A 21,397-nucleotide genomic window follows, 5' to 3' on the forward strand; every position below is an offset into this window, starting at 1 on the left:
TTAGGCTGTGAGCTGCAGTCCGATGAGGTCTGCGAGGACGCTGCTGGGCGACGGCGGCACCTGCGCCCAGAGCGCGGACCTGCCCGGGCGCAGGCGTCCTGGTCGCCTCCGGGGGCTCTCCCAGTCCGCTCCGGCGGGCGGCGAGGCTTCCAAGGCGGGGAGCCGACCACAGATAGGTGGGAATCGGGAGAGGGAGCCCTAGGCCGTGTTAGCATCCTAGAGACCGGAGGAAGCGAGGCCAGGCGAGTGCTCGGCCTTGAGAGATCCGCGCTTACGGAACGCCGCCTTTGAAGCCAGTTCAGGCGCTCCGCAGAAACCACAGCCGGGAGCAGCAGTATCTGAGAACCTTAAACCCCCCTTTCCCGGGCGCGGGGTGTGGGAAGACCGGGGAGGGCTGCAGGAACGACCGCAACAGGCTGGTAGAGGTGAAGGGGCCTGGCTCGGGTCCCCGGCGTTGAAGCCAGAGGTATTTATTTAAAGTGACAGAGGGCATGCCTGGGCTTGGCAAGGGTTGGACGTGATGGGCCATTCCCGCAGCCGGAAAGCCGGAGAGGTTAGACAGCGGGAGCGCCCGCCCGCACAGCAATCACCGCGTTTCTAGACCCGCCCAGCGGTTTTCCCGGGCGCTTGGGCACCCTGAGCCGCGACCCTGAGCCGCGGCCCTGCGCCCCGCCCGCCTCGGGCCATCACCCCGCCACCCTCGCCACCCCCGCAGCCCGCACGCCGGCAGGGGGCGCCCGCGCGCGGCTAAAAGGCGCGGCCGGCGGCCGGCGGCCTCAGTGCGGAGCGCGGCGGCCGCAGCGTGGGCAGGGAGCGAGCGGCGCGGGGCCTGGGCGCGCGGGCGCAGCGCAGAGCGCTCCGACGCACACCGACGGCGAGGACCCGACAGCGGCCCCTCTGCGCTCCCAGGCTCCAGCCCAGTGCCCACCCGGCAGCCGCCCGGCCCAGCCCGCCGCGCACGCCGGGCTCCCGATGGCGTCCGAGGTCGGGGCGTCCCCGCGGGCTCGGCTCCCGCTGCCCTGGGCGGCGCTGCTGCTCCTGGCCGCGCTGCTGCCAGTCGTCTCCTCGGCGAGGGCTCCAGGTATGCGCAGTCCCGGCCTCGGCCACCCGGCTCTCCGCGCCTCCTCACCGCTTCCCTGTCCGCCTTCCGTGCGCCGCTCACCCGCCTGTCGCTCGGGGGACCGCCGGCCTGCTCTGTACTGGCTGCATGTCCTGTCACTAACCTGTGCGTCCTCATCGCTCGCGGGTCGGGGCGGCTGGGGACGCGGGTCCGGGCGTTCGGAGCCTCGCGCGCTGGAGGCGGGCCCGGGGACACGGTTGGCGGCAGGGGACCTCTGCGCAAAGCAGTTTCATCTTTGCCGTCGAACGCCTGGAGTCGGGAGACTCAGCAGTCTAACATTCCGGGAACATTCCGGCAAAGAAAAGAAGGGGGGGGGGGGAAAGAAAAGAAAGGCGACCTCTCGGCGCTGCGGTGGGGGGAGGGGTGACGCTTTCCTTTGCCCAGAATTTCCCCGTGGGCACCTTCTTTCCTCCAGTTCACGTGCCCCGAGGCAGGGATGCCTGGTGAAGGACGGCACTCGGGAGACCAGAGGGAGGCAGAGAGGCAGGACTGTTCTAGAAGGGCACGGGGAAAGCTGTGGGCCGCTGCGGGGCGGTCGGGTACCTCGGTGCCCAAGGAGAAGCCGCGCTCTTACTTTGCATCTCGGTGGGAAGTTTGGAGCTGGGAAGGGGACATCTGTCTTGAGAGGAGGGAGAGGGGAGAGGGAGGGTCAGTTCGGGAGAAGCTCACCATTCCCCGAAGGATGAGGCTGGAGACGGGGTGGATGATTTCTTTGGGGTCCGAAATGTGAGCAACGCTTTTCAGAAAATGCAAGCGCGCTGTTTTCAGATTTCTTGTACGTTTCCCGCAGAGCGAGACAAATTTTTCATCCCTAAGCCGTTGGTGGCCCTTGTTTCCACCTCCTGTGCAGGCATTTTCACACTTGACACTGCGTGGCTTTTATTTATGTCATCGGTTTGTAGGAATCCAAGAAGTCGACATTTTTGTTGATACTGCTCACTCGCAGCTGACTTATAAAAATTCAGATGCGATTCTAAGGAGGGCTACTTGCTTTATGATGCTATTTAGTGTCTCGATTGCCCTCCTACTACAAGGGAAAGGGGAAAAGTTGGGGGTCACATTGCCTTCTGAGTCTTTTTGGTGGGTGCATCATGCATAACGCTTGTCTCAGGATTATGCCAAGCGCTGGGATGCTAAATGCCACTTTTTCATAAAACGAGGGTCCAGCTGTAGGTTGTTTTCGTCTCTGTTAGCTACTTCTAGGAAAGCATTCACTGAATATTTGTATAGTACTTATCAAGAATAAAACTATTTTAAAGACTTTCAACTTCCGCACCTACAACCCGTGGCTTTTCTTTTTTTTCTAAATTAAAACTCTCTGAATTTGAAAGAGTTTTTGTATCAAAAACAGACTGAAAGTGGAACCAGTGCCACACTGGCATTTTACAGCCTTGAACCTGTTAGGTTCCACTGCCACCTGCCCGATGGGTTTACATTTTAGTGGGTCTGAAGTCTGGGTGGCTTGTGATCGCTCCCGGAATCCTGCTGTCTTCTGCGTGCTGCTCCTTGGCTCGCCTTCTGCTCTGTAAATCACTGAGCTGTGGAATGTGGGAGCTGGAACGCTTGCTGGCACTTCTCTCTACTGTGTTGACGTGGGATTTGCAATAAAATGATGACCAGACTAGAAGCAGACAAAGGAGGACAAACACATTTTGAAATGCATTTCTACTGCATTTAAATGATAGAAGGAAAGGAAGCGACGTCACCTGCAGAGAGCTCCATGTGCTGGGGAAGAAATCAGGGGGCACGTAATTTATTCATCTGCTTCTCTGGAAGGCTTCCTGCCTGTCTTGCTGTAACAGCTGCAGTCACTGCTCCAGACTTGTACTCTGGTACTTACAGCAGGGCTGTGGACCCACTGCTTCCTCTCTCACTGAATGAATGCATGGGCTTAGCAAGCTGCTCGGGTCAGGCCCTCTCCTATCCCTCAGACCTTTGGTATCAGAATCCCTGTCATGAAATCACCCAGAGCCACCTTCCTAGTGGCTGATCCATCAGAGCTCAGAGGAGCTTTCCTTAAAACAGGTGATTTGCAGGGCAGGCTGAAGATCTAAATAAACCCTTCAACTTGGTGGTCAATTAAAATGTCAAACAAAATAAGCAAGTGATGCATGCTCCCCCCCATCCCTACAATAAAATACTACGCAACAGTTAGAATTGTGACTGCACTTGCAAGTCTGATAAGATATGTTTTTCTAAAAACACGTGAGGACACACATACTCTCATACATTTATAATGGTTATCTTAGGATGGTTTTGGGTGATTTAAAAGCTTTTTTCTTTAAAGCTTGAGGAACCTTTCAGGGAATCTGCAAGGTCAAAGCGATTTTCAAAGTAATACTAAGATACTATTTGCCTTTTTCACAGTGTTGACGTCGGTAGTGAGGGTACAAAAGGTTAGTGAGAAAACTTCAACTGCAGGCGCTGTAGTGTGACTCTTAGCATTGGTGCCGTCGTGAGCTGGTAGTCACTGCATTTTTCAGGCTTTTGAAGTTAAGAAAGGATATGCCAGTTTCAATGAAGAATGTCCTTGGTGCAACGGTAAAAATTATTAATTTAACCAAATCTCTACCCTTGTATGCGTGTCTTTTTAATATTCCGTGTGAGGAAAAGGGAAAGGCACATAAAGCACTTCTGCTGAGTGCCCGAGTTCATCAGGAATCCTGCAGAAAAGCAGTTGTGTGGTAGTTTGAGCTGTGAGCTGAACTAGCTGCTTTTTTTCATGGAACGCCACCTTTACCGGAAAGAATGGCTGCAGACAGACCAGTTATTTTGACTTGAGTATTTGGCAGACATCTCAAAAAATGAACAAAGGCGGTCTGCCACTTCTGGTAAAATAACTGCTAGTATGTCTTGCCAGTGAGAAAATTGAGCTCTCAAGTGAAAATTAGAATTTTGCCATGTCACCTCCAACGTCCTAAGCTTGAAAGCTTCCCAATACTTAGAAACTTTTCTAACAAGATAGGTGGTGGTATAAAAGAATGTGGTTTTGAAATACCGTGTTATAAAATGTGTCAACATTTAGATGCTCTGCATAAGCAAGTGAACTGGTAAATCCAAGTGACCGATGCACAGTGTTACAAAATCTTGCCTGGCTAAAAGGTCCATCAAAGTGCAAAATAGCCCAGTGGATTTTTAATGTAACAAAATGTGAAAAATTCTTTTTATGGTTTCAGATTGTACATTGCAACTAACCTTTAAGAAACTGCTACTTGATGAGTTTTGGTGTAGTATCAAAGATTTTCCAAAATTATCTGTAAGGCTATTAAAATACCTTTCCCATATCTGTATGAGGTCAGATTGTCTTCAGGTACTTCAGCCAAAACAACATACTGCAATAGGTTGAAGGCATAATTAGATAGGAGATCCCGCTGTCTTCTATGAAAGAGATTTGCCAAAATGCCAAAAAATGCCATTCTTCTCATTTTCTTTGTGTTTTGGAAAACAGTTAGTTTTCATAAAATACAGTTTGTTGTGTCAGTTTGTAATGGTTTACTATTGCTATTTTAACATGAATTAATAAGTACGTAGTTTAACCTCTTCCTAGATTTAATTTCTGGTCAGTAGATATGGATAGATAAAATCCACAAAAACACAAACTCTGTGAGATCCTCATTAATTTAAGAGTAGATAGGAATCTGAGAAAAGGAAGTTTGATAACCACTGCCGTATAGAAAGGATGTAGGTTCAACATCAAGGCGCCTGGGTTTGAGTCTCAGCACTGCCATTCACCTGCTGTGTGGCTTCGGGCCAGTTAGTCAATCCCCACTGGACCAAGCAAATGGAAAGATTCCTTCCACCTCTAGAAGCCCTCACAGATTTTCCTGTGACCCAACCTACATGTAGCTCTGTAGGGTTCCGCTCCTATTTCTGTCCTCTTTGAGAGGAGGGGGTGAATACACCCTTTCCTTTTATCTTGTACATTGGAGCCCCTCCGCCCCCAGATGAAAGAACTGTTTTATTTGTCAACTGAGCACACAATTCATTAGTAGGAATTAGAGGTTGTAATAGAATTGCAGAGTGATAATTTATGTCCTTGGAAAGTTATCACTGGTCAGTTCCAGAGCATCATCTTACCAAGACCATTCATAGCTCTATTTAAGACACAAAGGCCTGTTCCCTGAAAACCGGCCCTGTTGGGGGTGAGGGGTGGAGGGGTGTATTAGTTTCCTGTTGCTGTTATAACAAATGACCACAAACTTAGTGGCTTAAAATAACACAAATTTATTATCTTATAGTTCTGGAGGTTAGAAGTCTGCAATGGGTCTCACTGGCCTAACATCAAAGGTTTTGTTCCTCCTGGGGCTCTAGGGAGAATCCGGTTCTCGACTTTTTCAGCTTCTAGAGGTGCCCGCGATCCTCACCTGGTGACCTCTCCAGCAATGGCATCACTGCACTTCCATCCATGCCTCACCTTCTCTGACTCTGACGTTCCTTCTCCCTCTTTCACTTAGAAGCCCCCTTGTGATTACATCGGACCACCTCCCATCTCTGGATCGTTAACTGAATCACATGTGCAAAGTCTGTTTTGCTGTGTGAGATCACACATTCACAGGTTCTGGGGTTAGGACATGCACATCTTTGGGGGCCATTATTTTGCTACTGCAAGGGGTGAGGGTGTGGGTAAAGGGAGCCTAGATGCAAGCCTTTCAGGAAAGGCCCCATCATGATTTGCTGATTAAGGAGCAGAGAGCGCTCTTCATTGGTCCCTATGGAATTTAGGAATTTCTTGAGTTCTAATAAAACTTCTATTCAGAAGCTTTTATTTCAGTTAGAAAATATGGACGTGAGTATTTAAATGTATAAAGATAAAGGAGAGAAAAGAATATATATGTATGTGTATTCACGTGTTTAACCATAGAATATTTATGTTAGGATACATCTGACTCAATTGAGACCTTGGCTGCCTTTGGGGAGAACTGGGTAGCTAAGGGCAGGGAATGGATATTATTTCATTATTTTAAATAATTTTAAAAAATATTTATGTATTTATTTGGTTGCACTGGGTCTTAGATGCATCAGGCGGGCTCCTTAGTTGCAGCATGTGAACTCTTAGTTGCGGCACGCACTTGGGATCTAGTTCCCTGACCAGGGATGGAACTTGGGCCCCCTGCATTGGGAGTGCAGAGTCTTAACCACTGTGCCACCAGGGTAGTCCCTGTTGCATTATTTTAGTAGACATATTTTAGAGCATTTGGAATCAGGGAGATATTGGTTAAACACAGGGTGAACATCCTTTTTTCCTAAGACATTATCCTTGTCTTAGTTACAAAGAAGACGAATTTAATTTAATTTGGGAGAATTGTGTCATTAGTATCATCTTATCAAGGAAAATTCTCCAGTATGGATCAGATGATTAAAATTTAGAAATTTTGAATAAGGAATTTTTGTGCCCCTGAGTATTAGGTGATGCCACGTGGAAGATGCGGAAGACACAATTTTCTCCCAGTTCCTTCCTTTTTCGGCTCCTGGCCCGGCAGGCGACAGCACTTGCGGTCCACGGCCCTTAGAGGGCGCTCGGGGCCTTCCCGCCGCGTTGCCCAGTTGCCGCCGCCCACTGGCTCCTCGAGTTCCAGCCCCCGTCGCCGGGGCTTTACAGAGACAAGAAACTTAGGACACACGTTCATTTACCTGCTTTGGTTTTCCCTTAGTGTTTGCCTTTTTTTTTTTTTTTTTTTTTTTTCAATTTTGCTACTCATTGGCGTTTCCTTCAGATATTAAGCTGGGAAGGACAAATCACTCACTGAGCGTGGACATGCCTGCAAGTTAGCAATTTTCAGTTGCTCATTGGTGAGAAAGAATTTGAAGCCTAAACCTAAAGCTGGGGTCCGCGGCGCTTTAGCTGCTGGGGTACCCCTGTTATATCTGCAGGTTCTGGCCAAAGCTGCAGCAGCTGGAGGATGGGTGAGCACCAGGGACCCTGAGGGGAGGTACCTGCCTCCTGGGCACTGGAAGTCACTTTTGAGTGAGTTCTGTTGAAACTGTCTCTCTCAGTATCTCCCCTCCATGCTCACTGAATTCATTTTGTAACCAGAGAGAGTAATGCAAATCCTAAGACAGGTTTAGAAGTGCATGGAAGTAACTGGGGAGCTGCTCATTCTTCTCCTGTGGCCTCCTGTATGTGAAGGCCATGATAAAATTATAACATCATCATAATCCTTCAAGTACAGTCTAATTAATCCTATGTTCATCTTTATGAGTTCTTAGGTGTGCACTGACTTTCTTTTTAATATGAACTGGCAGTTAAAGGTGCCGCAGTTTACCATTTCCCTGTATGTCGTTTCATTTAATTTTCACTGCAGCCTTGTGAAGTTGGTAACATCCTCATCTTACCCCGAGGGGACTGGATTCAAGAAACGTTAACTGGTTTTCCCAGAGTCGGACATCTAGTTAAGTGGTTGTCCTGGGATTTGGACTCCAGTCTTCTGGATTGAGATCCCATGTTCTTCCTACAGACGCCCCAGCTCCCGCTGGCTTGGACGTTTCCTACGTTCCCCTTGGTCTCTTCGTTAGGCCGGTACAACCGTTTCCGATTTGCTCTGGATGCCCTTCCAAATCTGTGCTTTGGTCACACTGCTGTTGAGAAATGATCCTGTCATACACGGAAGCATGTTAAACTCTGGGAGGGCTTAACTTCAGATGGGGTTTTAGTGAACCCTATTCCCTGTTACGAAATCGATTGGGCATTTGGATATAAGCAAGATCCTTACTGTGGCAAGTGCCCTTTACTTAGTGGGCCCTGGAGGCCAGTGCTCTGTGTCTAGTTTGTTACATGAACCCTTCAACCTTTAACACAGGGGTTCTCTGTGGGTGTTGGATCCGTATGATGGAATTCATAACCCTGAACCGCTGGCCTTGGATTTTCACCAGAAGGCTCCCAGAATTCAAGTTTGATTACAGCAGAGGGTTAAATCAAGGAACAATGCTGAGAAACAGGAGCAGCTCATCTGTGGGGTTGACAGACCTCCACCCGGTGAGACTGTACTACTAAGGGCGTGAAAGTGTTTCAGACTTCTCAGAAGAGATGTGTCATTTAAATGCTGGGATCTGTCTTTTAGGAATTATTCTCTGGTGTCACATCTCTTCATTCACTCCAGTAGTCCTGACCCAGCCGCTCATTTGCACTGTGACCTTAGGCAGGTCAGGACTCTTCAGGCCTCAGTTTTCTCATCTGCAAAATTACGGGATTGGACTAGAGATCTGGAGAAGGGCCCCTTCCAGCTCTCACTTTGTGGGAGTTTCCATTGGAAGGTGTCCGTTCATTCATTCATTCATTTAGCAAGCACAGGAATGCCAAGTCCAGTAAACACAGTCCGTCTGTGACAGCAGGGGCGTGGGGAGGGGAGGGGAGGGCACAGACAGTGTGACGCGTGTTAGGACTGGAAGGTCCAGGACAGCTGTATTGTGTCATCGCAGGCAGATGGTTGGCCAGGGCCAGCAGACACGGATCGGGGATGCACCTGTGTCGCTCTTGCGAGAAGGGTGGACGGTGGGTCCCTGCACCCTAGTGCTGTGGCTGGAACCACTTAGCATCGCAGTAAACAGTCCGAGCAGGTGTGCAGCCACGGCTCCTGATTTGAGACGACACCGCATTTGTCTGCATCTCCCACTGACAGTCAGCCGCAGCTGGACCACCCAGCATGGGGCAGGGCCAAAGAGGCGGGAGACCTGCTTGGTCACATGTGGCCTCCTGGGAGCTCAGAGGAACAACCCGAGCCAGGCCAGGCCAGGTGAGGGCGGCCCCGGCCAGGTGGGCCCTGCTGGCTGGGATCTGAAGAACCAGACCTGTTGACACCGATGGGTACTTTGGGTCGACAGAGGGGAAAGCTGCCGGCACGATCTCACGAGGGCAGCGCCACCTCATCCTCACAGTGTTTTATAAAACAAAATCCTCTACAGCGAAGGCTCAGGCTCTCCGGGCTAGCGATGGCCCAGCTGTGTGGTCATCACGCTGATGCTTCCATGTAGAAAGTGGAGAGCGTGGGTGAACCTGTCACACGGAGGCCAGGGGGGCTTACTATACTTATTGTAGGTCAGTGTAAAGACAGCTTTACGGGAGCATTGCCCCAGGCAGAAGGGTCAGGACTTCGGACGACATTATGTGTGTAAAAGGTCATTTGTTTTAATGGTTTTTAAAAGTTTTTATTTTCAGAGAGTTGTAGATTCCCTTGCGTCACCCAGTTTCTCCCGAAGGTCACATCTTGCATGACCGCAGTGCACTGCCCTGGTCCGGGAGCTGACACCGGTGCAAGTCATCAACTTTATTCAGAGCTCACCAGTTTCATGTGCTTTTGTGTGTGTGTTTCTGTGTAATTTCATCACACGTGTGTATAGATTGTGCAAGCACCACGGTCAAGATACAGAACATTCCATTAGAAGGACCCCTCCTGCTCTTCTTTTATAGCCACGCCCACCTCCCTTCTTCCCCTCCTCCTTGGCAACCACTAATCTGTGCTCCATCTTTGTAATGTTGTCATTCCAAGAATGTCATATCAGGGACTTCCCTGGTGGTCCAGTGGTTAAGACTCTGAGCTTCCACTGCAGGGGGCGAGGGGGCTCCAATCCCTGGTCAGGGAACTAGGGCCAAAAAAAAAAAAAAAAAAGTCATGTCATGTCAATGGAATTGTGTAGATAACCTTTTGAGGTTGGTAAAAGCCTATTTTTAAAAAGTATATATTTTTGCCCCTTCTGCGTGAGATCACTACAGTTAGTTTGCAAGTATTTTGTGTGTACTGAGATATTATGGTGAGTAATTTGGCATGGCAGGGAAGTACTACGCCCACCCTGGTCCAAGCCACCTTACCTGGATTATTGCGATAAACTTCTCTCTGGTCCCCCTGCTCCTGCCCTCTTCCCCTACAGTCTCGTTTGTAAAACAGCATCCCAGTGATTCTCATGATGCATGAAGTCACAGAGCCTCCTACCTCTCTCAGATAAAAACCGAAGTCCTCGGGCTTCCCTGGTGGCGCAGTGGTTGAGAATCTGCCTGCTAATGCAGGGGACACGGGTTCGAGCCCTGGTCTGGGAGGATCCCACATGCCACGGAGCAACTAGGCCCGTGAGCCACAACTACTGAGCCTGCGCGTCTGGAGCCTGTGCTCCGCAACAAGAGAGGCCACGATGGTGAGAGGCCCGCGCACCGCGATGAAGAGTGGCCCCCGCTTGCCACAACTAGAGAAAGCCCTCGCACAGAAACGAAGACCCAACACAGCAAAAATAAATAAATAAAATTAAAAAAAAAAACAAAACCCGAAGTCCTAGCAAGTTTCAAGGCTACCTACACATGATCGTCTTCCTCACCAGGCCTTCCCTCACTATCAGCTTCAGCCCCTGGGCCTCCTTGCTGCTTCCCTAATGTGCTAGGCACCTTCCAGCCCCAGTGCCTTTGCACTTGCTGTTCCCGTGGCCTGAACAACTTTCCATAAACATGTATGGGATATCCCTCACCGTCTTCAGGTTCTTTATGCGGTATCATCTTCTTGTGAGGCCTCACCTGACCACTCCCCACCATTTAACAGTATAATCTTACCCTTACCCCACAGCACTTCTTATCCCAGTTTTATTTTTCTGCTCAACCTCTATCACTACCTGAGAGTGTGCGTATTTCACGTGTGTGGTGGTAATTGCCTGTCTTTCTCCTCTGGAACAGAAGCTCCATCTTGTCAGTTTTGTTCACTGAATTCTCCCCATTGCCTGGAACGCTGCCTGAAAATAGTGGGTACTTAGTAAATATTCACTGAATGATTGGATATGCTTTCTTTGGTATTAATGACATATGATATACATTCAGTCTCTTTATGTGTGTTGACCTGAGGCCAGCAGGATATGTGTGGTTGGTGGGCGTGGGGCAGGCCCTTTCATCCCTCTCACTCACCTGTGGAGTCAGCACACAAATTTTGAGGAATGTTGGCTTGTGTTGGAAGTCCCGTCTGCAGCGGGAGTGAAGAATTTTATTTACACGGTATTCTTGTTTCCTAGGGCTGCCCTAACAAAGGGCCACGAACTGGGTGGTCCTTTAAACAACAGAAATTTATTCTCTCGTCGCTCTGGAGGCTAGAAATCTGAAATCTGCAGGGCAAGGTCATACTCTTTCTGAAGGCTCTAGGGAAGAATCCTTCCTTTCTTAGCTTCTGGTGGTTTCCAGAATCATTGGTGCTTCTTGGTTTGTAGATGTGTCACTCCAATCTCTGTCTCCGTTGGCATGTGGCATTCTCCCTGTGTGTCATCGTATAAGGATATTGGTCACACTGGATTAAGGCCAACCCTAGTCAAGCATGATCTCATCCTAATTTGATTACATCTGCAAAAACCCTGTTCCTAAATCCCGTTCACAGGTACTGGGCATTAGGGCTCAACATTTCTTTCTGGAGGATGCAATTCAACCCACAACATATGGTATGCCTTCATACCAACACAGTTCCTTTACAGTAGGTGAAAGAATTCACACAACTTCCAGCACTGGGCCATAGTTGAGAAGTGGGCAGATATGAGTCACTGTGTTGTATTGTGTGCTGAACTGTCAGCCCAGAGCTCCAAACACCTACGCACATTCAGTGAGCCTAATTCATAGATCCAGCCTGGCTAAAGCCTTCGTTCATAAAATAAGTAATTAAATAGTTAAGTCAGGTCTTCTATGGGCAAGAAACTCTGTTAGGCTCTAAGGCACAGGCTACAGCACAGGCTACAAAGACTTTATAAAGAGGTTGGGATTGATGCAACAATAAATAATGGCATCAAATGTGATCAGTGTAGCAATACAGGATCATCTAGAACTTTCTAATCAACTTCCACCTGCCAGATAGAGTGTTAAGTTCTGAATGTTTTTACACTGACGCACATAGAATCATAAGATCAGCAAGAGAAATCACCAGATTTGTCCGAGGACTTGGCCTGGCGGGTGCACTTTGGAGTTGACACGATCTACGTTTTTCTCCTATTTAGTAACAATTGGGATGTGTTGCTGTCTTTCTTTGATCTAGGCTGTATTCTCTAGTGGAGTCTTCTAGGTGGTGTGATGTGGCAGCCTTGCTCTCCCAGGGTGTCTGAGTCCCTGACATTCTTTGTGTTATGGAAAGCCACCATGTTCTCTTGCTGCTGTAATACCTCCCTGGCCCTGCTGTTTATAATACTATTTTCTACCCTACCCAACAATTTCTTTCTATTATGTGCTGATAGACTGGGAGGATTGAAGCATCTTCTTACGTTGACTAACTCTCAGAATCCACATACATACCTACAGATATCCAAGCAAACCATAGTCAAAGGGAAGAGAAAAGAGGGGCAGAGAATACTAAGCTCCTTGACTTTCCTGAGACCCGGGCCGATCTTACTTTACGGTTGTCATGACGACATTTTGACTGTAACACCCAGGGAGAGAGAGGTCTGGGAGATGAGGCACAGGCTACTGTCTGAGTAGATTGTGTGTCTCTTGTAGAACATGAGGGGTGTCTGCAATGAGTTCCATAGGGTCTGATGATGCTCTGAAGTTGCAGTGAGCTTTCCTTGCAGGGAGCAATTCAGGAACATTCTGAGGGTTAGAGGGTAGGCTGGGTTAGAGCCTTAAGAGATTAAATGTCCTATTAGAATTCAAGTTGTGGAAAGCAGTCGCCAGGGCTCCACTCATGGGAGAAACCTCTAGCAAAGGCTGTCCTTGAATTCCACTGATGCCATACTTTGTTCTCCGATCCTCCTAGCCTGAAGAGGACCTTCTGAGCCCTGATAATGTTTATGGTTAGTAGCCCTCAGCTGATATTTAATGTCGGATGCCCTTGCTCTTCCTTTTGGATGCCAGTATAGTGCTTCCCTCAGGAGACTGAAGACCTTTGCCTTTCTTATATATCTGTGGTTACCTCACTTGTATCCCTGGGCAGTGCCTTGCCTAATAACCCCGCATCACCCAGTTGAGTAACACATTCATAGATGTTTACCCTTGAAGGTGGGGGAAACCTATTGGAATTTGGGTAGAACCATATAGTCATGGAAAGCACTGAAGACCATTTTAGACGCACAGTTGATAGGCAGATTGAAGAGGGGAGATTGGATCAGATTACCCGACTCTCAACTCTCAAGATTTAAAAATTCTAATAAGTATATTATGTAAGCGTATTTCCTGAGATTGAGGGAAATGAGGACCCAAAGCCCACTCCTGCTGTGTGAGGGGGGGGGCGCTGGCCAAGAGCCCAGGTACTGGGAATCCTGCCGGGTCATTTTCTATTGGGCTGTAATTGGTGACACTGGTCCTTCTGTATCTCACATTTATTGAGTGCTTTATGATTTTCTTTCACATTTTATTCTCACAAAAATCCTTGGAGGGTAGCTATAGAAAAGGAACGAATTAAGTTCGATATTTGCAGAGTGAAACATCGGTGGCATATTTGCTTGGCTGGGGGGCTTTGAATGGGAGTGGACATGTCCTAATAACAAGTGGAGAAAAAATGAGCTCTTCTGAGCCTTGACTTGACTTGACACTGACGGACCTTCCCTTCTTCCTGAAAATCTCTCCACTCCTGTCTTCCATGATGCAATTTGAATCCTGGTTCTCCTCTTTATCACTAATGTTTCAGATTTAAAGCATTTTGGTCCCAGTCATCCTTTAGACACCAGTGTTCTTTGGGTTTCATTGGAGATGCTAAGTAGGCAGTTGGATGCGCTGGTGCTCAGAGGAAAAGCCAGAGCTAGAGTTGTGAATTCGGGAGCCGTCAGCACATGGATGGTGTTTGCAGTCCTGGGACTGGATGTGCTAACTTAGTGAAGGGTACGCGGAGAAGAGGGGGGTCCAGAGCGGGGCTTGGAAGCACTTGCACGTTTTGAGTTCTGGCAAAGAGGGAGGAGCTGCTGAAGGAGACAAGTGATGGGGAAGGGAAACCAGGGAGTGTGGGGTCCTGGGAGGCGGGAGACTGTGTCTCCGGGAGGACAGGAGAGGTCCTTCCACGAGCAGCATGATTCAGCTGTCGCTGGAAGCAGCGTAAGTGAAGGAGCGAGAAGGCGGATTTGGCAGCATGACATCTTCCTGACACTTACAAGAGCTCGTTCATGTGTCCCAGGGAATTCAGCTTCCACTAATGACTTTCAGTTTTATACCTTTGGTTCTGATTTCTCTCCAGGGCTACATTTATTCCTTGTAGTTATAGTGACAGCTGAGAGGCGCCCAGATACAGTAGGAAGAGCATATGGTCTATGATTTCAGATAGGCCTGAGTCTAGTAAGTGACCACGATCACTTACTAGCTGTGTGCCCCTGGCGAGTCACTCAGCTCTCTAAGACTCAGTTTCCTCATTTATGCAAATGAGGTTACTGTTTGGGTCAGCAGATGGAAGCTTTTATATATAGAATGGATAAACAACAAGGTCCTACTGTGGAGCACAGGGAACTATATGTTCAGTATCCTGTGGTAAACCATCATGGAAAGGAATATATAAAAAAGGAATGTATACACATGTATAACTGAGTCACTTTGCTGTACAGCAGAAATGAACACAACATTGTAAATCAACTGTGCTTTAATAAAAACAAAATATTGAATAAAAATGAGGACACCAAAGCACAGTTCACTGGGTTATTACAGAGATTCAAGAGCTAGTGGTTATGATCATGCAAACTCTTTTTAACCACCTCTGGATCCCCAGTGCGTAGCCCAGAATCTGACACGTAGTAGGTGCTCAGTAAATATCTGTTGCAGGAGTAAATGAAATGGCTGGCACTGAGTAGGTACACAACAAATGTTCATTTCCTTCCTTCTCTTTTGCTTCTCTGTTTTTTCCTTTTCACAAACGGTCCCACTGCAAAACTTAAAACTTTTTGCTCATTGGACGTGTTGTGCATTTTTTCATCTTCATCGATAGATGATTTGCCTCTGCCCAGTTGTAACCAGTAAGTGATTATCTGAAATATTTAAACATTTTAAATATGAAAACATATTTCAGAAAGTGATTATCCCTAGCAATCTGGGTTGTCACTGGGTCCGTGTGGGGTTGGCTTCTGGTCATGTCTGCCTCCTTTACTCTGTTTCATACCTTTCTCTCCACAACATTTGCTTGGCCTCTCTTCTAAGGGTATTTTTTGGGGAGCTCTCTGAGTAAGATGAGCGGTGATTATAGCGACAGTAATGCCCAAGTGTCTAACATAGTTAGACAATGACTTTCACATTTTGGGACAAGGAATGAATTTTCAGGGAGTTGTTTTTGGCTGGCATGTCAAGCAGTTTGTAGTAGGCTGAGTTTAAGCTGCACCAGCTATTTCTCAGCTGTGAATTGAATTTGAAGAATGTGCAAAAGATCCCACAAAAGCCTGGAAAATACTGGTTTCTTGTAGGGCCTCTGATGCCAGTCAACAGCAGGAAGGAGTCCTATATTCCCTTCTCATATCTAGGCATTTTCTTTTTAGGGTCCCTTGTTTTCTTATTGTCATAGATAAGTATGTCTATGGAATTCCTCCAATTACATTTCCCTAAACCATTCTGGGAAGCTGGTGGTTTAGGTGGGGAAAAATTCTTGCTTTTGTCTCTGGAATAGTAGCTTTTGCTTACATTGGTTCCTGAATAAAATGGCCAAGGGCTTTAAAACCTTAACTCCAAATGTTCAAATTCTGCCAGCTCTGCTGGTTAAGTTCACCCTTTCTGGCTGCATCATGATCTGGGTAGAAGTACTTACTCAAGTCCATGGCATACTGACAAATAAATCATTGACATTGTCAAAATTAAATTCCTCAGTGTGTGTGAAAAAAAAAATAGACACATAAATGTATAAAATCACAAAAAAATTAAATTCCTGTAGTGGATCCCTTAGAAACAACAAACAGAAAGAAATTAAAGGTAAAGCAGCTCTCATTTAGAAATCAAGAGAAAAAGTGATTTGTTTTTATGGATCCAGAAATGATGATATCAGGCAGCCATGGATTGGGCTGCTGATAACACGATATCTGGTGAGCAGTGGCTCAACAGGTGAGGGAATTGTTTATCTTACTCAGCAATAAACTCGGGAGCAGAGAGGTTCTCAGGGACCTAGGATCTTTTTGTATTTCCACTCTGCCACCCCAGGCCAGGTCATCATTCTCAGACTTGTTACTTGATTGATGTTCCAAGATGGCTGCTGCATCTCCAGGTATCACATTGGCATCCCGGGGAGGGGGAAATGGAGGAAGATACAAAGGGCAAAAGCATAGGACAGCAGATCCTGACCCTTTGATAATGCTTTCCTGGACGTGGCAGCGGGAACTTTCTCATATGTCATTGGCTAGAATTGACCACATGACTGACTACCCTTAGCTAGAGGGGAAGCTGAGGCGTTAGGAATATTCAGTATCTCAGCCTCTACCATAGAAGAAGGCAAGGGAGGAGGAAGAAGCTAGGCATGGCTCTTGGGTACCCAACCCACAGCGACTATACAGAAGTTTCTGAATTCAATGCACACTGCTAAACTGTTCTTAATTAGTTGGGAAACTTGGCTTGAATGGGACTAATAAAAATTCAACCTAAAACGTCTCAGAAAACATCCTGAGGGAAAAGGCAGATTCATTTTAAGAGTCTCCTTTGGGCTTGAGAATTTGATTTTGGCTTCGCCGCTTGCTGTTTGTTTTGAAACAGAATTCTTTGCTGCTTCATTTTTGGGTCAGTTTTTGTGTTTTTCTGCTTTGTAGATCTTTCCCAAGGTGCTGGGGGTCAGGAGAGAAGAAAGAAAGCAGATAATGAAGGGGATTAAAATGAGGTTAAACTATATTAGCAAGTATTCTGGCTTCCACTCTTCACCCCAGTATTCCCCCCAACACAAACAAACAACCTAGAATCTAGAACATTCTAAGCAAACTTTGTCCATCGGGAGCTGTTAACCCTTGAGGTGATGCGAGTGTTGGAATGATGGCGTTGTTTACCAGCATCAAGGGACTGTGGCTGCGTTGAGGGTGAAAGTGGCCTTGGCTGGGAAGTTGGGGGCCATCTCCTGTGGAGAAGGGGACAAAGGAGAGAGTGCTGCCCATGTGGCACTGGGCTCTTCCCTTGGGAAGTCCCCATGTGCCCACAGGAGTGCCTGGTGGCCTCAGGCGTGACCAGCTTGTGTGCAGCCCCCAAGGGGAGTAGTTTCCTGAAGCCAAGTGTGGGGATCAGCTCAGCCCATGACACGAGGCTGCCTGAAGCTGGCGCAGGGTGGAGGAGGCTTGCACAGAGCTGGATGTGGGTGCAGTGGTGCTGCCAGCAAGAGAGGGTGGAAATGGACTCAGACAAACTCTACTTAAAGACTAGCCAGTGGCTCGAATTTTGAGATTTGGATGGCTTCACCATTTGGCTTCTTTGAGCTAATGGAGAAAAAACGTGATTCACAGTTGTATTCAGTGACCATCCAGCACCCTTATAAGCACAGTGGCATGTACGCATATGAATTTGGCCTTTTCCTCTGAATAGAATGATGCTTTGTTGTTATCAAAATACTGGAAAATGCCCAAGGGGCCGGGGACCTTGCAGGGAATTCAGGTTTAGCAGAGGCTGCTGGCGTGGTGAGCAGGAGTGCAGTTGCACCCAGGGCTGGCCCCTCTGGGACTGATGCTCCAGCCACACACAAGAGCTGCCCGGGCCATTCCGGGGCCATTTGGAATCTTCTAGCTTCTCTACTCATACACCCTTACCAGGTAAATAACGACGGGACATATTTGCCATATTTGGGGGCATGGGGTAGAATGTAGAATCCAGTAAGTCACCATTAACCTGGAGAAATTGACTGGGTTTTGAGGGATGTGAACCAGGGGTAAAGTCCAGAGAGCCCTGGCTACGCTTGATCTCCCGAGGGACCCGGAACATCTGCTTGCCTCGGTGTTTCTCTCTGCGTGAGGCCGGCATTGTGTGGATCCCCATGGTGGGGTCAGAGGTTCTGTCTGCAAAGCTCTTTCAGCTCCCTGGAGTGTTTTTTACGTTTGAAGACCCCAAAGATCTAGAGTTTGGTTTCATTTTTTATTCAGTTATACCTAAAGAACCATGCCAACCGTGGGGAACACTTGGATTGAACCCCATGCCTAGCGTGAAATGTCAGAAGAGGAGCCAGGCCATTATTTTCATACTCTGTCTACCCAGCCCCAGATTTCCAGGTGGAAAACTCAATCAGCCACCTGTAAATTTTACTAGCATCAGTTTTACTTCGCACAGTAGCAAAACACCACCTACTTCCCCCCTCCCCTTTTTTTGGAAGGGAAGGGTCATAACTATTTGGCAAATAGAATTCCAACATCCATTTGAAAAATTATTTAAAAAGCAGTCATTTCAGTGTTTCGCCCACATGTTGCCAACCATCTGGTTGTTTCTGCATTTCTGGATAGTCTGTGCTGTCTGGTATCTTATGGATAATTGTTGAAATTTTCCAGCTTTCCTCGGAATCATAGTCAGATCTGTAGATCACATTGCTTCCTCCCCCAAGCTACACTGCAATTTCAGTATGTCCTAACCTTTTTTGGCGTATCAATTGGATTTTTGGTCAAACATTTGTGGTTACACTGAGATCTGTGTTTTCTTCATTTCAGAGTCTGGGAAGTATTTGGCGGTTTTCAGTGGAAAGTCAAACTTGAATTTCAGACAAAGCAGCAGTAGAGGGACTTGCACAAACCTGAAGGTTTTTTTGCATTGAAGAGCAGTCCTTGGTATAAAGAAATAATTTTAGCATTCTTGGGTTTTAAGGGACCAGTTTCTTTCCAAAGCTTTTAACATTCCTTTGGGGGTTTTCTCCGTAACCAAGGTTGTCCTCTCCTGCTTCTCAGCCTCCACTGCCAGACTGGGTGGGCTACAGGGCGCCCTCCGCTAAGAATGGCAGCCATCCCTGGCTGGTATTTGCCTTAATTTCTTTGGGTGTGTCTGCACTGGCAGCCTTTTGTGACCAAATGTACTGGCTGCTGGGGTAGCTTCAAAAAAGTTATTTTTGACTTCCATAGAAGACTTTGATTAATAGCCTCTTAATCCATTAGCTTCTGACTGCAAGTGGCGAAAACCCAGCTTGAACTAATTTAAATTCCAGAATTCATGGCTTGTGGAGCCATACATTGGGAAGGGCATGACAATCCTGCTTAGGGATGCCCGGACTCTTTCTCTCCATCTCTGGTCTCTTCGCCGTGTAACAGCAGGAACTGGTCACCCACAATGCCAACCGAAAGCAAAGGCAGTGCTCAGGGTCCAGCTCCAATGAGAACAATTCCTGTGAAGTTTTGGGGGTTGGCTGGGCCACAGGACCAGAGGTCTGTTACCAGGGAACTGGGGGAGGCTTCGCTGGGTAGAGAAAAATAATATGTGTCCTTCACACAGCACATTTTTGGTTCCCTGCCTTGCAGAGATTTTAGGGTCTTACTAGGACTCTTTAGGAATGTAGGGAGCTGAGAGACTTTGGATTCCATTAATTTTAGTCCAGGGAATCCTGAAGAATCGACACCAATTCCAGTGAAAGATGGCAGAGATTGCAGTTCTGAGAGAACCCTGACCCCCTCTGGGCATTTGAATGAATCTCTTCTGGCTGAGGCTAAACAGGATAAGACGTAAGGGAATAAAGCAATTTGGACTTCAAATCTTTCTATTTTATTTAAGCTGTGAGGCTGAGAAGCCTTCACTTTTGGACTTTACCTTTTCCCTGGGACTTTTGTAATAGGAGAGACAAATTGAAACGGGGACTTTTTTATGTTGCTAGTATTATATTTTCAGAGTATCTTTATTTTGTCATTTCATCTCATTGCTGAAATCCCGTGGGCTATTTTGGACACCATGAGGTGGGCAAAATTTGGGATTGAAATAGGAAAGGCCAGAAGTGGATTTTCAGGCTAGAGGTCAACTTGGCTTTGGACTTGGTTAAAGAATGAGCCTTCCTCATTTCAGAGCTTTTTGGGCACCCGGCGGTGGGGGGGGCAGTCCCCACCTACGACCTCAAGAAGATACATGGTGGGACAGTGATTAGTACTGGGGGAGGCTCTGAAGGGGGGGCAAGCGGTCCTGACCCTCGCTCTGAAGAGGCAGCCACACTTGACCTCAGGTTGAGGTCATGCCCAGTGGGGTGAGGGAACAAGCTTCTGGGGATGCTCTGGGACTTCCATTGTCCTCTCCTGATGTTTGCTTTGGCCTCTGTCCTCATCCTGTGCTCCCTCGCCTCCTTGAGGCGTGCTGATTGGAGGGGTGAGTGGTGAGAGCCCAGTCTCCATTGGTCTACTTTCTCTACTTGGTGGCATTCACGAATTAGAAGAGACAGGCACACAGGTGTCCTCTTGGAGTAGGAAGGCTGCATTTGGCTTCAATCCTGCTTACCCATGGGGAGCGCTGGGTGGAGGCCCAGGCCTGTTGCTCTCACCCAGCCTGTGAGGCAGTGGTCCTGAGCTGGTCTGCTCTGCAGGCTCAGCTGTGTCCACCCAGAACTGGAGACCGGAGGGGGGACGGGAGCGGGGACAGGAGGCGCGATGGAGGTCACACATTAGATCCACCTTCTCCAGTGCAGCCTCTTCAGTAATAAACCTGATAGTTGGATTTCTGACTCCTTTATCTACTCTCTTAAATTGGTTGAGCTCAGATGTTCATAAGGACCGCTTTTGTCCCCTACCCTTCAAACCCCGGCAAAGCTCCTTCACCCATTTAGTCAGCTGAGATAAAATTGTATGTGATTTGTTATTTATCAGCTCAGGAGAAACATATAGGCCCTTTTTCATCATTGTCCATCATTGCTATTTAACGTCAATCTATACATTGTGTAGTACAATATGACCGTGAGTTTTGAGATACAAATCTATTTTTCAGATTTAATTTTCAAGTCAAATCAAACTATCGTTTGAGTCATTTCCCTCAGTAAGTATGCAGTAGAAAACTCAAAGAAGAAATGCTTATTTTTCTTGTAATGACTGCATCAGTTATTGTCTCAGAAAATATTGGGTTCTACCAATTAACATTTTATCGGTGGATTTTCCTACCTCAGCTGGGGGGTAGCCTCCTTGTCTAGATGATTCTGTGAGAGGTTGCTCTGGCCAGTGCAGTCACAGGAATGAAAGGATTTGAGCTTGTTTGTCAGCAGCTGTTCTGTTTCTAGATGGTAGGTGGACCGTAAATCCAGCTCAAAGTATTCATTCATTCCTCTGATATTCGTTGAACTCTGTGTGCCGACGCTTTGGTGTAGCGGATTTGACTAAAGTCAGTCAACTTGGAAAGCTGTGATGGAGCAGGTACAGAGGAAGCTTGCAGGCAGGTTAATGGTGGTCTCACAACTTCTCCCTCACGTCTGCCATCCATCTCCCTTCCCTTCTCTTTTTGCCTGTGTGGAGAATGTAATGAAGTAACTGGAGGAT

The 21,397-nt window shown here is 47.5% G+C and overlaps 1 protein-coding gene across 3 annotated transcripts in view; it reads left to right on the forward strand.

Annotated features, from left to right (window-relative positions):
* The first annotated feature begins 791 nt into the window (after positions 1-791).
* FNDC1 (fibronectin type III domain containing 1) overlaps positions 792-21,397 on the forward strand; it is a 100,699-nt gene continuing 80,093 nt past the window's right edge. For all 3 annotated transcript variants that reach the window (XM_081250946.1, XM_081250947.1, XM_081250948.1), the window contains exon 1: positions 792-1,081. In XM_081250946.1, the coding sequence (XP_081107072.1) occupies positions 973-1,081 (109 nt within the window). In that variant the 5' untranslated portion in view covers positions 792-972. The remainder of the gene's footprint in view (positions 1,082-21,397) is intronic.

The sequence above is a fragment of the Mesoplodon bidens genome (assembly GCF_964165515.1).
Source record: "Mesoplodon bidens genome assembly, chromosome: 12".
Lineage (NCBI taxonomy): Eukaryota > Metazoa > Chordata > Mammalia > Artiodactyla > Ziphiidae > Mesoplodon > Mesoplodon bidens.